At 39.5% G+C, this 16,713-nt stretch overlaps 1 protein-coding gene across 1 annotated transcript in view; it reads right to left on the minus strand.

The window, feature by feature from the left end:
• Window positions 1–16,713, minus strand: part of celsr3 (cadherin, EGF LAG seven-pass G-type receptor 3) — a 192,147-nt gene that overhangs the window by 72,734 nt on the left and 102,700 nt on the right. Inside the window, exons 8-13 of the mRNA XM_074681031.1 lie at window positions 13,766–13,929; window positions 11,453–11,578; window positions 7,764–7,933; window positions 6,852–7,037; window positions 2,866–2,976; window positions 2,530–2,698 (exon numbers count right to left, since the gene is read on the minus strand). Coding sequence (XP_074537132.1) covers window positions 2,530–2,698; window positions 2,866–2,976; window positions 6,852–7,037; window positions 7,764–7,933; window positions 11,453–11,578; window positions 13,766–13,929 — 926 coding nt within the window. The remainder of the gene's footprint in view (window positions 1–2,529; window positions 2,699–2,865; window positions 2,977–6,851; window positions 7,038–7,763; window positions 7,934–11,452; window positions 11,579–13,765; window positions 13,930–16,713) is intronic.

Genomic DNA, 16,713 nt, shown 5'->3' on the forward strand with positions numbered 1-16,713 from the left:
TGACGGTCAGTGGGAAGGAAAAAAAACAAATCCTCATGATTCAGATAGAACAAGTGTGGCATTGAAGTTGACGTGGACTGTTTTTTTGGATAATTCATCTTTTTCAAACCCAAAACACAGCAATGGAATATTGTTAAACCAGGCTTTATCAATTAATTAAATTCAATCATTTAAGGGGCTGTGTGGAGTTTGAATGTGATCTTGACAAAGTCTCTCTTCTCGATATATGCCTGGTTGTAATCCACACTTTAAAATGAGATAATCAGCACCAATATTGCTGGTTACAAGTTATTGTGAATTGCTGCTTCTTGGCTTCCAGCTGACAAAGTTTAGTAGTTTAGTAGTGCAGAGAAAAAAACAGAGATCTGTGTTTTTCTCTGCTGAAAATGATTTCTGTGATTAATTTTGTAGTGATGGTGGACACTGGAGCCTAACTGTCAGACAAAAAAAGAACAGAAGAGCAGAAAAAAGATAAACAGGGGAGTGATAGAGCACAAGCTAAAGGCTAATTAGCCTGTGGCTATGTGTATCACTCTATAACAGGGGCTAAACTGTTTGTGCTAATGTTCATTCCAACCCACAGTCAGCAGTTATTCTGCAGTGGTCTGTTCAAACTTGAGTCTATCAATAAAATGAAGAGTGAGGTTAAGTTAGCTCTGATTGGTAGATGACTGGCAGGACATAACCAGGATTGACTGAAGGTATACACGTCTCAGAGCACCATCAGAGACTGCCAGCTGTGCTAAATATAGACAGCTACTAAACTACTTACAAACTGACAGTGTTGACTTGTTGTAACGTTAGCCTACAGATATGTCAGAGCACCAGGCTGACGATGTCGCTTACATATAGCCAGCTGCTACAACATTTGCTGGATGTCACATTTCAAAATGTTTCGATCCGATCTCCATTTAATTCCAAAACAAACACACACCTCGCTAATAGTTATTTACGACAGTGTGCGGAGACTCAGGCCACAAGGTGGCGAGGGAGTGCAGTTAAAACAGATCCTCCTCATAGCATCTTTAAGGTCAATTAACTATTTTCTTGCTAGTTAAAACACTAGTTTATAACATTCTTTTTCTCCTCTGTTCTTTTTGAGACAGAATTAACAAAAACTCATACAGCGATTCACAAAAAATATCCAGAGTACCACAATACTTATGGTTTATGGTTTTTATATAAAGGTTAAGGCCTTTATGTTTGTTATTACTTGCATGAGTTGGTTTTTATTTGCCAACCAAACTAGCTTTTAATTTTTTTTTTTTTACACAAATAAATTATCCAATTAGCACTAGTTCACTTTTTTAACCTCATACGTCGTCATTGCAAACAGCACCCTGCTTGTATTCTGTGCAGTTATATAAAGGATAACATTCATTATAACAGTCTCATTAAAACAAGAAAGCAATGTCACAGTTTGACTTGACTGTAGAGAGTTTGGGATGCACAATATTGGATTTTTTTGCCTATATTTGATATGTTGATATTTTTTACTGCACACCTAAATGCAGAGATCATCAACGGTCTTCTGTACTGGAAGTACCGTACAGTTCTTTTAGTGCAGGCTCTTATCACATCGTAATGTAGTGTTCATTTCTTGTGCAAAATAAGAAAAATGCCTCAAACTTCATGTTTATTTATGACAGAAACAAAACTATACCAAAAGACCCATCCTACTTGGACAGCGCTCTCTCTGAGACAGTCATATCAACACTCAACAGGACAAATATGTTCAATTTCACTATTAACACTATGTAAGCATGACCTCTGTTCATAGGACACATGCGAGAACTAAAATAGCACAGCAATCAAACCCAAATTTACACTTTGACAATAAATGTACCAAAACTACCTCAAAGACTGTAACATGCACCCCACAGAGGGATGCTTAAATTCAGATCTAACTCAAACAGAAGCCAAATATGTGGCTTATCAATCTGCAAAATCTGCAAACAAAATCACCAAAAGTGCAAAAGATATTTATACGCAAGAGGATAAGGGCCAATGAAAAAAAAAGATCATTTTTTTTAATTAATACTTTTCCGGAGCGAAGAAGTCAGAATTCTGACTTTTTTCCCAGGAAAAAAAAGTAATTAAAAAATTGACATTTTTTTTCAGTGGCCCTAATCCTCTTCTGTAGATCTGCAGCTTCAGTCATTAACCAGAACACTGAGAAATAGTTGGGCTCTGTCTACACTGCTCTACTCTTTGAGCTACAGTGTGTAACAGAGAGATGATGCACAAATATAAAAAAGAAAAAAAACATATTAGCAGCTTCAGTTTACGGTGCTGAGATCTAACATTTAATCCCGTAAGCAGCAACCGATTATTGTGTTGGCCGATTTCCAGAATTCCATTTTTCAGCCAATAACAGCCAATACCAGTAATGTACCAATAATATCCTGCATCGTCATAGAGAATCATGATATTGCAGTTAACAAATGACTGTAAGCACATTTGTTGTGCTCTCTTCCTCTTTGACAGCATTTTAAAACATTTCTCCAGAATCATCTTCAGCTGACTCACCTGGTTCGCAGACACACGTGTGGCGCTCCCATTGGTCCGTACAGCGACTGTGGCCAGGGCAGGGAGATGAAACGCAAGGGTTACCAACGTTACAGCCAGTCTCTACTTTGACAGCTCTGCTTGGGCGGGGCAGAGGAGGGGCGTCGGGCCGGACACCCAGTCGAACACCCTGTAAAGACAGAGATGGACAGAGGTCTGAGTTAAAGCTGCCTTATTCATGTTTCAGTAACCCTCTTCCCTCTGTCAGTTCAGAGAACATTCCCATCCCTTATATGCCAATACTCTCAGCTTTCCATCCATCAATAAGCATTAAATATTCACTTCATCCATCATCACCTGTATGCATCCTCTTATCCCGTTCTGAACCTCTCCGGAGCCCAGCACACCTCCCACATGCAGATGTTTCACCTTCAAACCATGAATCTCATTTCCCACTATCACTGTTCCCTAATGGGGAGAGAAAGAGAGTGAGAGGTGAGGAGACAGATAGAGACAGGAAGGGCAAAGATTGTCATTATTAATAGTCATACGCAGTCTGAATACGTGGGAAAAGGCACACGCAGAGCTCATTTATAACCATTATCTTAACAGGTGGAGGAACTCTTGACTTTATTCAATGCAAAAACAAAACTGTCATCAGGTAGAAAGATGATAAAAGAAGTCACAGGGAGGGAAATAGATCATCAGTCAGAGGCAGTCAGAGAATAATTTGTTTACAGTGGGAAAATTGTGCAAGACAGAAACTGTCTTTAAAAATTAAAGTAGGTAAAAATGCTCTTCAGAAGAAATTATTGATTTCCTTTTTTTTTCTCCCCCATTACAAACTGGAAATCATTACTCTTTTATACTCTGGTTTACTTTAATCTCACTGAGCAGTCAGTTATGATGACACCTGATGTCATTCAAAGGTAGGAGTCGTGGGTGTGGAAGTGGAGGTAAATAGTTTTATAGCTGCAGGGTGAGTGATTGAATTATTCCAATAAAAGATCTCAGTACGATGTAATCACTACGCAGAAGGTCAATGCTCGACTGATAATATTGACAGCTCTGCACAGCAGTGTTGACAGACAATTCAGCTTGTAACAACCATGAAAAGAAAATCAATGAGCCCCATTTATCAGGGCTTCTGCAGCTGTGAGACACGCTGAAACAAAAAGAGATGTCAAACTGATAGAAGCTTCACACATACCAAATATTTGCAAAGGTAACGACTGTTTAAGTGGCAGCTGAGGTGGTTGGTTATTTTATATTTAAAATGTTGCTGCACCAGTTACTCAGCATGCTGCTCCATGCACTTTGAAGCAAAGCTTGATGAAAATTAATAAAAAGATGAAAGAAAAACTGCACACAGACCATTAAAGGCCTGAATCAACAGGAAAAAGCCAAACATGGTAGTAAAAACAAAAAGAAAAGATTATGTTTGTACCATCAAACATTTGTACCTCATTTAAATTAAAGTATGTTAATCTCAAACTGATGTCATGAAGTCTAATTTTTACACGTTTATCCACTGAAGATTCAAGAAACAAGGGCGACATGGTCCATCAGTATGAATGTACATTTATGCATGAGTGATTCTCACTTTTTGTTTTTACCAAAATCATACACTGAAAAAAAATGGACGTCATCTTGCTCGGCTCAAAGTGAGGTTGCCACGAAAACTGCTCCCCCTGGTGACTGGCTGCAGTATAGGTAAAAAAATCCAACTCTCCAGTCATTCCAGATGGGCTGTGGTCAAACTTTAAAAAATTACTACACCTCGTACAAATATCAGAAGATATCATTTGGCTGCCTTGTATTTAAGTCCTCTTTTTTCTGTCAAGTTTCGTTTTCATTAGTTATACGAGGTTAAAAACAGGGTTTTTCGTCACGTTTAACGATGATTGACAGCTGCCGTTCCCGTGTGTTTTTCTGGGATTGTAAAATATGTCGGGAGGTAGAGTCAAGAGGTGATTAGACTCTCAAAAGAAAAAATAATCACTATTTTTGTCACCTGGCTCCTCTCAGATTCTCCCAGAATCCCTCACAGTCTCTACTGCACAGACACTGGCTGCACAAGTGCTTCAAAGGCTGCACCTGTGATGAGGGAAATTTGGCTTCAAAACTGTACAATGGTAAATACTGGAACCACACTGTCCACTTTATATACAGTTTATGACCAAAATTAAACTACAACCTTAATCAGTCAATTCATATTTATTTCTGTTGGTCTTAACAACAACCAAAAAGTGCTTTCAGAAAAGATTAAACAGAATGAAAGAAAGTATCTACGAACAACAGGATAGCCCTGGTCAGAGTTTTAAGTGATCTAAAGAAGTAAGTTTTCAGCTTTGACTGAAAACTGTTAAGAGAGGTACCGTATTGACCAGAACAAGACAAGGTTTCTTTGTTGTAAGTACAAGGACAACAGGGGGAGGGGATTGTCTTCTGATCAGGGTCTTACCACTGACATATGCTGATAGTTGTCAGAGTGGTTACACAACCCCTCCAACAGAGGGTGCCAACTTTTTGTAAAGCCAGAGACCTCACCAAAAAAAAAGTTTACTGTTGTTCTCAAAGCCGATCAGTGCCGATTTCCTTAATTTTGGGGGATCGGTAATCAGCCCTTCTTTGCATATGAAACTGATCTTACATACCTCCAGGAAGGCCTGACAGCCAGCCAGTGTTGCTTTTTGCTCTGAGACGTAAAACTCAGAACACTTTATTGGTTATTTAAGATAAAATATAAAGATTGTATTGTTTCACAGGTATTGTTCAATGATTTTCAATAAAATAAGATTGGGACATTGAAGGTATATGCTATCAGTTATGAAAAATAAAAATCAGTATCAAGGTCATCTGATATTCGGGTCAATGTGGTGGTTGTGTGAATGTTGTGGAGCAGCTTTTTACACGATCTGGGAGTAGCGACAGCAAAAGAACTGTCACCCTCACTGTTTATATCTCGGCTTTGGGACTTCAAGCAGAAGCCGACCAGAAGAACGCAGGGCCCTCACATGATGGCAGGTATTTAAAATCTTTGACAGGTAGGGAGAGGTAAAGCCCTAAAAACAAACAACAGTTTGAAATCAACTCTAAAAGGAACTGGAAGCCAGTGAAGTGACGACTGCACAGGGACTGCAGCATTCTGAACAAGGTGAAGACTCGCTGAGGCTGACATAAAGAGCATTACAACAATCAAGTCTGGAACTAATAAAAGCGTGAATTGTCTTCTCAAGGTCCTGACAATTAAGAAAGGGCTTCACTTTGGCCAAAAGATGGAGCTGAAAAAAGTTTGATCTAACAACAGCAGTGGTCTGTTTATCAAGTTTCAAGCTGTTATCGAAAGTAACTGCAAGATTTTTAACTTGTGATTTTAAAAAAGGAACCAGAGTGCCACAGTTTGTTAAAATAGCATTAGGCAGAGACAACGTGCTAAACAAGATACTTTCTGTTTTCACTGTCATTATAGAGCAGGAAGCTATGTAGCAGCTTCACGAGGCTAATACAGCCCAGTAACTTGACCTCAGATTGAGAACATTCAGGTTTATACTTATTACTTATATGACAAGCTCAAAGTGAATCCCTTTAAGTGAATGAAATTGAGCTTTTAAGGGTTAAACAGAACCAGGTATAAGTTAATAATATAGAATAATGTAAACTTTGTTGTCTTAAACTGGTGCTTCTTTTTAAAATGCCAGTAGCAGTGAAGCAGCAATAGTGTCAATGTTCCCACTGAGAAAGATTTATCAGGGTTGATCTTCATATCAGTGGATTGAGCTGCTTTAATCTTATTTTATAACACAGATGCTGGTTTGTGGAAAATTCAAAAACCCCCTCCAGGTGTTTTTTTTTTCATACTGCAGTGTAAAACAGTTTAAGATTGAAACAGTGATTATACATGAATTTGTGCTAACATCTTGTGCAATGCTCAACAAGTGTTCTGTACTGATTAGACTGAAAAAAAAATGTACCCAACAGAGAATCTGCAGCTTTTAAAGAGTGAAATTAAATTAAATCTGAGAGTTCAAACTGAATATAATGCCTCAGTGTGGCTAAAAGAAGTACTAAATCTCTTATGCCAGGCATCGGGGGAAAAGGAACTATGAAATTAATTGTGAAAGGAAGTCTCGTTAAGTTAGAAAAACAGCTCTGATGAAATTCATTCACATCTTGCAGAAGAAACCAGTCCTCCTGCAGTTTCTTCTGGAGCACTTTAATATGCTTAATGGTCCCAAGTTTGTAATATTGCATCTTCCTGCTTTTTTGTTTTCATCATAATCCCTTTAAAACATGAAGCAACCAAAGAGCTTCTCCTTCACAGTTTTTGGACTATCCATTACCTGATACAGTCCAAAGTCAAGTCGCAGTGTAGCGACATAGCGTGTCTCCCGTCCGCTACGAACGTCTCGTAGCTCCAGCTGGAGGTCATGCCAACGCCCATCAGCCACCTGGACCTGATCCAGCCTCAAACGCACCGGTCTGGTTGAACCGCGAGCCACAGTGAACACAAGCTGACCGTTTATCACCTGAAAGGGACGGAGGAGAACAGATACACAGGTAAACATTCATAAGAAAAGGGAGGAAGAGTGTGATGAAACATGAGTCAAAACTGAGAAGAAGTAAAATAACCTGCTGTGTAGGTTGGAGAAGACTACGAGGTAAATATGTGTGTGTTTGTAGGTGTGTGTAGGAGTGTTAAATTCAACATTGTTGCTGCTCTCCTGTCAGGGTGCTGCTGAATTCATGCTGTCTCTGGACATCATATTCCAACTGAATCAACAGCTGTGACGTTACTTCCATTTAAAAGAAATGAGATCCAGATTAACCATGAGACATTAGCATAATGCTCACAATCAACATGGCAGCTGCTAATAGCTTTAGTGGTGCACTTTGTGCTTTACGTTGTGGGCCACCTGGTTAGATTTAACTCTGAACCTGACGCACTAAAACAAAATAAAGAGGTTTAAATATTTAGAAGAGAACATGTCGTCATTTATGTGTTTGGCTAAATGCAGATACTGGAAATGCAGGAAATCTGGTGAAAGATAAACAAACTGCTGTTTTTTCTCCTCATCAGCTGAGTGAAAAGGATGGATCACAACACAAGAACATCGACCAGTCACTACACTCCTCTCTGCAGATTCTTTTGTCTTGAAATATAGTTTCATCAGGCATGATAGGAAAGTTTACAGTTATCTTGGTGATAAAACTGTCACATTGATTAAAATCAACTTGTTTGTTTGTTTGCATACCTGGAACAACAGGCTGGTGTACTGGCCAGCCTGAGCCTGCAGTAACGTTCCCTCTCGTGCTCTTGTCCTGAACACGAGGCCCAGGTACCAGGGCGTGGAGATGATCACGTCATTTTTCAGGTCCCACCAGAGAGCGCTGTTACCCAGGAAGCGATGGGGGTGTGACATCACTGGGGAACAGGACAAGAGATGGACCATATATTATGATCATGTAATAGTGAACACAGTTGTCTGGGACTACATACTTGCGTCTCTCAACATGTACAATCACAATAATGATATATATTTTTTTGTAATGTGCTTTATAATCAAGGAGATCATAAAGTGCTTCAGAGTAAAACAAGATTATAAACATGTTGAAAAACAGGAGCGTAAGGACACAAAGTTGAAAAGAAGGTTTTTTAATCAGATTTATTTTTTTAATCAGATTAATTTTTAATTTCAGGAGTCAGTTGTCACAATCGACTGTATGTAGAGTGGACAGAGTGGCTTCCATTAACCACTTTACAGTTTTGAGGCCAGTAGAGACTAGCACTAGTGCCTGCGCAATAGATACAATGAGGGACTCAGGGAGAATCTGAGTGGAGCCAGGTAAAACATTTTTTTCTTTTTTCTTTCAAGAGTCTAATCTCTTCTTGGCTCCACCGCCCGACATATTTTACAATCCCTTAAAAAAAATATACAAGAGCGGCAGCTGTCAATCATAGTTCAATCTGACTTAAAGCCTTGTTTTTAACCTCTTGTAACTAATGAAAAGGAAACTTTTCAGAAAAAAAGAGGACTTAAATACAAGACAGCCAAATGATATCTTCAAATCACTACAACAATCAGACATGAGAAACATTTCTACAAGGTGTTTTAATTCTTTAAAGTTTTATCACAGCTAGGGCTAGGCGAAACGGCATAGAAATAAAATCCCCAATTTTTTTCACAACACTCAGTTTACGATTTCAATCATTTTTTTCTTCCCTAAAAGAAATAAAACTCCAAGTAACACAAAAATGAAACAAATCAAGTTTTGCCTTTATGTTGTCTAAATGTTTCCCTCTTAAAGTCAAAGTCTGGGTCATTAAAGGACGATTATGTAGTACTAATGCAGGTAGGTTTGTCTACATAAACACTAAAAGGCTGAGGTATTTTTACAGTACTAATATGAAACCCTTTGATCAATTTTTTATCTACTTAAAGGTATGGTGTACGATTTGGAAGCTTTGTACATCTGAATAACACTGTTTATAGGGCTGTTATGGTCCTATGGTCCAATCTACACAATATAAAGACCAAAAAAACGAAAAAAATCCATTCAGTATATCCACTGCAAAGCTGCATACTAGTTGAAGGTTTGGATTTGTCCGTTAGTCCATCCAAACCCCTGTCTCCCTCACTTCGCACTGTCATGCCCATGGTCCCACCTCGTCCTTCCCCACTACCCCTCTCACGTCAGCTAGCTGCTCAGCTACCGAAGCGTCATGGAGCCAGAGAAAACAGAAACCAGGAAGCTGTTACTGTTACCCTCCACAGGGAAGGGAAGAAAACGAAAAAGTTTCAAGGTAAAGGCTGAAGCAAGGAAGAATTATGAGCGATACAGGTGCCAACAGAGACTGAATATTGGAGAAATGTACGATCGGTGGAAAAAGCTGCAAAGGGATTTGGGACTGAAGACTGACACCGAGACAGCTGAATGTCTGTCAGGTAATGACTTTGTTTACCACAGTGGGAGATGTCAGCTGAATAACTCTGGTTAGTCTGTGCCTGTACTGGCTAATGACTGAACGCTGCTGGTCGGAACAGGTCGGCTCTGTCAATAGATTTTAGCATAAGTTAGCCACACATCTTTAGCATTGTAACCTGAGCTGGTGAAGACACGCTGAGAAAGGTGAAGCCTCGCCCACAGTCCGCTCTGCTCTGATCAGCTGACAGTGGCAATGCCAGACCTGCTTCACCAGCTAATTCATGGTTTTGATCGCGCTGGTCCAATTGAAAAAGCTACCACTGTGTGTCACAAGGAGGATGACTGTCTTGTTTGTTACATTTTCTGCCGGCCGGCTTCTTGCTCTGTTGGAGGGGGCGTGTTATTAGGAGGCAAGGTAGGGCGATACGAGCTGGGGGGAGGGATCTTTGAACACGGAGAGGAGGACTGGAGAGGCAGAGTTTTTGACCTATACTGCAGCCAGCCACCAGAGGGAGCAGTTTTTGTGGTGACCTCAGTTCGAGCAGAGCAAGTTGACGTCCATTTTTTTCTACAGTCAACGGTTGTCACCAATTGACCTGCTACTGAAATATTGATGTCTGGATTGCTGGAGTGCTTTGCATTGGGTTGGTCTGTCATGTAAAAAGCCTCTGCCTCATTCTGTACAGCCTGTTGTGAAATTCATGAATGCATACTAATCTGGATACTTGTGAAACCATAGTTAATTCTTTCACTATAATAATGACACCAAAATCTCTTTAGTTGGGTTTCTCTGAATGGCCTGGGTTTGGGGTTTGCTGGCTCAGTGGAAGTCTAAAGGTGTCGTGTTGGAGGTCAGGGATCCATCAGGTGATCTGTAGTGTCTGCACTGATCCACATGTTCATCCAAAAAGAAAAACGCAAAAACTGCTTTCACAAACCAGCTCTGCTGTGTGAGACTCAAACATAATGAAATTTCTCTCATGAACAGATTCATACACAAGACATTTTTGCATTGCCTAACTATCCATAACAAGCATTTTTACAGCATCAGCTGGTAGGCAGTAAACCACCATCATTTATGCTTAGATTCTTAGTTTTATTGGATACTGCTGCATTACTTTGTCACATTATTATTGTCATAGAATAAGTGCAATAACTTGGGAACAATTTTCTTTAGAGAAAAGGGGAAAAATAACCTCCACACAGCCCTCAGGCGTCACCTTTTGCTGCATGATTTCCCCAAAGAGTTAACTGACCGTGTTTGCAATAAAGGCATGTCAGTAAACACAGATGAGTAAATCTTTAGTCCACCTCGGCTACACAGAATGAATCACTGGTGGGTGGAAAATCACTCATGTTTTATAAGTTCAATAAAAATAAAACCTACATGTTCGGAGCTCAACAACAGCTCACATGTGCAGTGACTTCTTCGGTCAATACTTTACCAACCCACACGTCCATTCATTCCTCCAAAAGCGCTTCATTTCTACTCTTATTTCCCTCACCCACGTCATGGTGCCTCAGCACAAATGAGGAGAAAGTGGTGGAGGAGGGAAAATGCTGATGCACAGACTGAAGCATTAAATGAAATGACTGAATGACAAAGCACTTCAGAATCTGAACCTCTGGTGTGTGAAGACGCCAATTAATGCTGCAGTCTTTCTTCTGTTAGCCAATGTGAAAATCACCCAGAGCTACACAAGCTGATAGGTGTTACCTTGAGCATGCTAACTTCAGTAAATTAGCCACTAATTAACATGGTATTAGTTTAATTACTGCTGACAAACACAGGCCACTGAAGACCAGAGTTATTTTTCTGGAGTTTTTGGAAACACAAGCACTTGATTCTCCAACAGCATGAGGCAGATTTATTAGACAATTATCTCGGCCATTGTCCCACTCGTTAGTGATAATTACATCAAAGTGATGCATCCAGTTTGGCATTGATACAGACTTCTACTTGTTTCATAGCAAATATGAAAGACCACTAGAGTGAAATATGAATCCAGCTGCTTACCATGACTGCAGTCCTTCCCTCCATAGCCCAGGGGACAGTCGCAGGAGAAAGTCTCCCAGCTCACTCTGCAGGTTCCTCCGTTCTGACAGGGGTTGGACTTACAGAAGGAGAGCTTGGCGCTGCAGCCTTTAAAAAACATCAGGAACAGGTTCATTATGATGTGTTCATCAGGAAAAGCATAAATGAAACAAAACTAAGTGTTTAGTGAATGATCATGAGACTTTTTTAGCGTTGGAGCAAGTTCTTCAGTCACCAAATGCTACTGAATGTGAAGTCATGCACAGTAAACAAATTTAGATTTTTATGTTCTTTACAAATGCATGTTACTGTTTTTGAATGCCCAGCAAGTCCTCTAATGAATATTTCTCTTAATCTGACAACAAAACAACACAGATACATCAGTGTGATGACTATTAAGGCCTTTGTACACTGAGTCAGTTTTTTTTTATTCTGAAACCTACATGTTAAAAAATAAATTTGACCCTGTGTTACGTCAATCATGCTTGCACACACAATCTGAAACTGTCGTCAGTCATATTTTTTTCTCAGAACAGGTTCGTTTTTTTGTTTTTTTCACATCTGCCCAGCTCGTTTCCTGGGTAGTTTGACTATTCAGGGTAGTTTGACGCCGTAGGCTACTTGCAACATCACATGTGTGAAAATATTAGGACACCATTTGAAAGCCTGTTATTTTAAAGATATTTGGGCATTGGTATATTAAATATTAATTTTAACAATACTGAGAGAAATAAGAAACATAACTAAACAATTAAAACTGAAGAAAATCCTTTTTAAAACTTTCTATAAGATGTTATCTAAATCAGATGCAATGTCTGGTTGAGGAATAAATTAGGACACCCCCACATTGATTTCCATTTAAAATGGCTAAAATCAGACACAGATGTGTCACATCAGGTGCATATAATTAGAACTTTGTTACTCAGTATTTTGAAGGTGGCCCTATTTAAACCTCAGACATTTAGTTTGGCATGCTCCTGACTGCTGAAATGAGAGTGAGCATCATGGTGAGATCCAAAGAACTGTCTGAGGACATCAGAAAGAAGATTGTAGCAGCTCATGAGTCTGGTAAGGGATTCAAAAAGATCTCACAACAATTTGAAATCAGCCATTCCACAGTCTGGAAAACTGTGTACAGGTGAAGGACATTCAAAACAACTGTTAACATGCCAAGGTCTGGCCGTCCATCAAGTTCACACCAACAGCAGACCACAAAATGCTACAGAAAGTCTGCTAAACCCCTCAAATATCATCACTGGACCTACAGCAGGCCTTTGCTACTGTTGATGTGAAAGTGCATGCTTCTACAAACAGAAAGAAACTGGACTTTAATGAGAGGTGTGCAAGGAGGAAACCTTTGCCCTCTTAAAAAAACATTAAAGCCAGACTGCAGTTTGCCAGAGAGAACATTGACAAGGACCAGGACTTCTGGAATAATGTTCTTTGGTCAGATGAGTCTAAGATTGAATTATTTGGACAGAGCAGAGGACATGTCTGGTGGAAACCAAACACAGCATTCCAGGAAAGGAACCTCATACCAACTGTGAAGCATGGAGGTGTGAGTGTCATGGTTTGGAGATGCTTTGCTGCAGCTCATCATCATTGAATCCACCATGAATTCTGTTGTGTACCAGAGGGAGCTTGAGGAACATGTGAGACGCTTTGTCAAAAAATTAAAACTGAAGCGGAACTGGATCCTGAATCATGACAATGACCCGAAACCTACCAGTAAATCCACCAAGGACTGGCTTAAAACTAAGAAATGGAGAGTCCTGGAATGACTGAGCCAAAGCCCAGATCTTAACCCCATTGAAATGCTGTGGAGTGACTTGAAACAAGCAGTACATGCAAGAAAACCCTAAAACATCTCACAACTGAAAGAATTCTGCATTGAGGAATGGGGTAAACTTTCCCCAGATCTACGTCAGAGGCTGGTGGATGGCCATAAGAAGCGTCTTACTGAAGTTATTTCAGCTAACGGGGGTACCACCAGCTATTAGGGGGTAGGGTGTCCTAAATTTTTCCTCAGTTAGAATATGCATTTTTGTTGATATCTTGTGTTTCATGTGTAAAACAAGGTTCATTTTTGTATATCTGCAATTACATCATTTTGTCTCCCTGAAAGAAAAAAATAAAAAAGATTTGACATCCATATGTGAACATCTCTTATCAAATGACTTTGTATATTAAAGGAAGTAGATTAATTGAATTACTCAGACAATCTGTATTTTAATAATTGGATTTGTCAAGACAGATTTTTTAAGATAGACAAACATATCGCTCACAATGTCTTACCAGGTATTGTTCCATTGTTAGCGATAAATCCTGCTAAGTCCAGTGGCTTGTTGTCGATATGCAGCTCTTTCATACAGCCAATGAACTCCCTGGCTCCAAACGGGAAGTTGTCTGGTACGTTGGGAACTCCGCCCAGAAACAGGGGACCAGTCAGGTCCAATGATCTAAAAAAGAGATTAAAAACAAGTGGTGTTAAATATGGAGCAGAGGAAAATAAATAAAAAAGGAAATGCACTATAGTAGGTTGCAGAGGAGAGTAGGAAGGATAGAGTAAGAAAAGGAATAATTTAAAAATAGGGTATGAGTGGTGCAAAGGGATTACACAAACACAGAAATTATACTTGACATCAGACGTAAATGTCAAAGCTAACACGAACCAGAAAATGAGAGCAGATATTGAGATGAAATAAGATGATGATAATAAAAAAAGAAGGGTATACACTGAAAAAAAAGGAAACAGTTGGACCAACTTAAATTATTGCTTCAATTGGTCACACCTAAATAAATTAAGTTCTTTGAAATGAAGTGAATAAGTTCAATCAACACAATTGATGAAGTCAAATGAACTTAAAAATTTGATTATTCTCAAATCAACATTTTGCATCAGTCCAAATGGAGGTTTTCAGTTGTTTCAACTCAATAATTTGCAAAACCTCAAAGTAAAATCTGACAAGGTGTTTTTATACTTTATTGCACTGTAAAAATGTGACAAGTTGAGCTTACTTGAAATAATCTAGGAAAACAATTGCACTTAAAAAATGTTAGTTAATATAACTAATGGAACGATGTGAACTGACTCATTTCAAACCGTGAGTGAGGAGGGAATGCAGTGGATATTAGACCCCGCTGTACATTAAGATGTTAACCTGCCAAGAGCACAGGTTTTCCTTGCTCCACATAGCATGGACCTGCTGTCTGTGCTCTGTGGCATGGACTGTGTACCTTTAAGTGTACTGTTTAATGTTTTATATTCTAATAAATGAGATGTGTTGATGGGCTAAAATTATGATCAGAAATGACAAACTGGGTTTTGTCTTCAGTTATATCTAAATTACCATTACTGAGAGAGTATTTTAATTGGAGCCCTCACTGCCGTGTGACCAATTGAAGCAATTTATTTAAGTTGGTCCAACTACTTCTTTTTTATCAGTTGTAGCAATGCAGAATTTCAAGTTGTTATGATCCACAAAAATACATTGGAAACCTTAACTTAAAAATATTGAGTTGGTTAAAAAATGACATCACTTCAACTGATTGAAGATTCCCTTTTTACAGTGTAGTAGAGGAAGCGAGAGAAAGAGAAGTAGACAGAAAGCAAAGTAAATGAACAAACCGGGGATTAAATCTGACTTAAAGGAAATGTCAGGAGAAAAGGGGGAAAGGTGGGTGACAGGGCGGGGGTAAGAAGAAGACAGGGGTTTGAAATGAAGATGGTAGAAGTTAGAGGATGTCAACAAATAGCAGAGTCTCAGGCATAAAAAGGAGATGAAAAACAGCAGTGACAGAAAAGGAGATGTCGGGGCAGCCGGGAAGGCAGATGAACAAACAAGAGATTAAGTGTTAGTTACAGCAAATACCCAGCGAGAGTGAGAGTAAAGGCTGAGATAAGACAGATGGAAGACGGGTGGAGGGGAAAATAACGGGGGAGAACGATGAGGGGGACAGAAAATAACAGTCGTGGAACTGCATGAGCAAGTAAAAACTGAGAAACAAAAACAGTTGCGTTGTCATTTTGAATGTATTTTTTTTATCCTCCCTCTTCTCTCCCTTTAAACTTGCTCTGCTGACACACGTCAAATCAACGCCTCGGATTATGAATCGATGGAACCCAGAGAGACAAAAGGCGCCGGAGTCAAACAAACAAGACATTTAATGTGAGTTACAGCAAACATCAATAGAGAGCATCATTAATGGAGGATGTGAAGGCAGAGTAAGAGGAGGACGAGCTGGTAATGGAGAAATGAAGAAGGAACAAAAGAGGAGAGTGTTGAAGTGTTAGTCTTTGGCCTTCCTCTTTGATCTGTCTTCCTTTCTCTCAGCCTGACAGAGCGCTGAACACAGTCGACGTGATTACAGCTTACAGAGGCGAGGCCAGACATCAACAGTATGACAGGCGGCTTTTAGAGTGAATTTGTGTTCACGTCTGTGTGTGTGTGTGTGTGTGTGTGTGTGTGTGTGCGTGTGATGCACTTGTTGGCATACATGTAGACATTTACTTTAGGAGGCAAGCAAAACAAGCTGAGCAGAGTTCAATACTTTGACGAGGTCAAACAAAACAGGCACTTAAAAGCAACATAGTGGATTTAACGTCACGATCAATGTTACGGTTGTACACATTAAAATGGAACGAGCAAAGATACAACAACACAGAGCTTAGGAGAGAGACGGAGGTAGGGGGAGACACAAGGTGGTGAGGAGTGAAAAGAAATGACCATGAATGCCAGGAAGAATGAAGTGGTGAGTAATAGAAGCATCAGAGTGACAGAGGCAGACATGAAGAGGGCAGACACTCATGCCAAGCTAGAGCCTCAGGTTCTCACACATTCATCCATCAGTCACCACAGCAGGCTGATCTGACATCCCCAAAACTTCTTCCAAACTACACACTCACTTAGAGGGTAATGAAACTGTCATATTCTAAAAAATAAAGGGTGACCCAGCTAAATTCAGGATGAAATATTTCATGATTTATAACACAGTAAATTTAAATTCAACAAGGCTGTGAGGAGGATCTGTTTCTATCTGGACTGCTTCTCCTTTTGGAGTCTCACGCACACTGTTGTGAAGCTGTAGTTTTTAACCAGGTATGTGTTTGTTTTAGAAAAAAATATTCTTTAAGACAAATTCTTATTGGATACAATGCAATGAGGTTAGGTATTTATCAAAAGTTACATAGCGCTACAGTGTGAAACAAGACAATAAGCAAATAGAGCTAGCAGAGCTAACGT

This window comes from Halichoeres trimaculatus, unplaced genomic scaffold (genome assembly GCF_033239565.1).
Source record: "Halichoeres trimaculatus isolate MK-OKI-2021-1 unplaced genomic scaffold, fHalTri1.1 fHalTri1_scaffold_11, whole genome shotgun sequence".
In the NCBI taxonomy this organism is placed as follows: domain Eukaryota; kingdom Metazoa; phylum Chordata; class Actinopteri; order Labriformes; family Labridae; genus Halichoeres; species Halichoeres trimaculatus.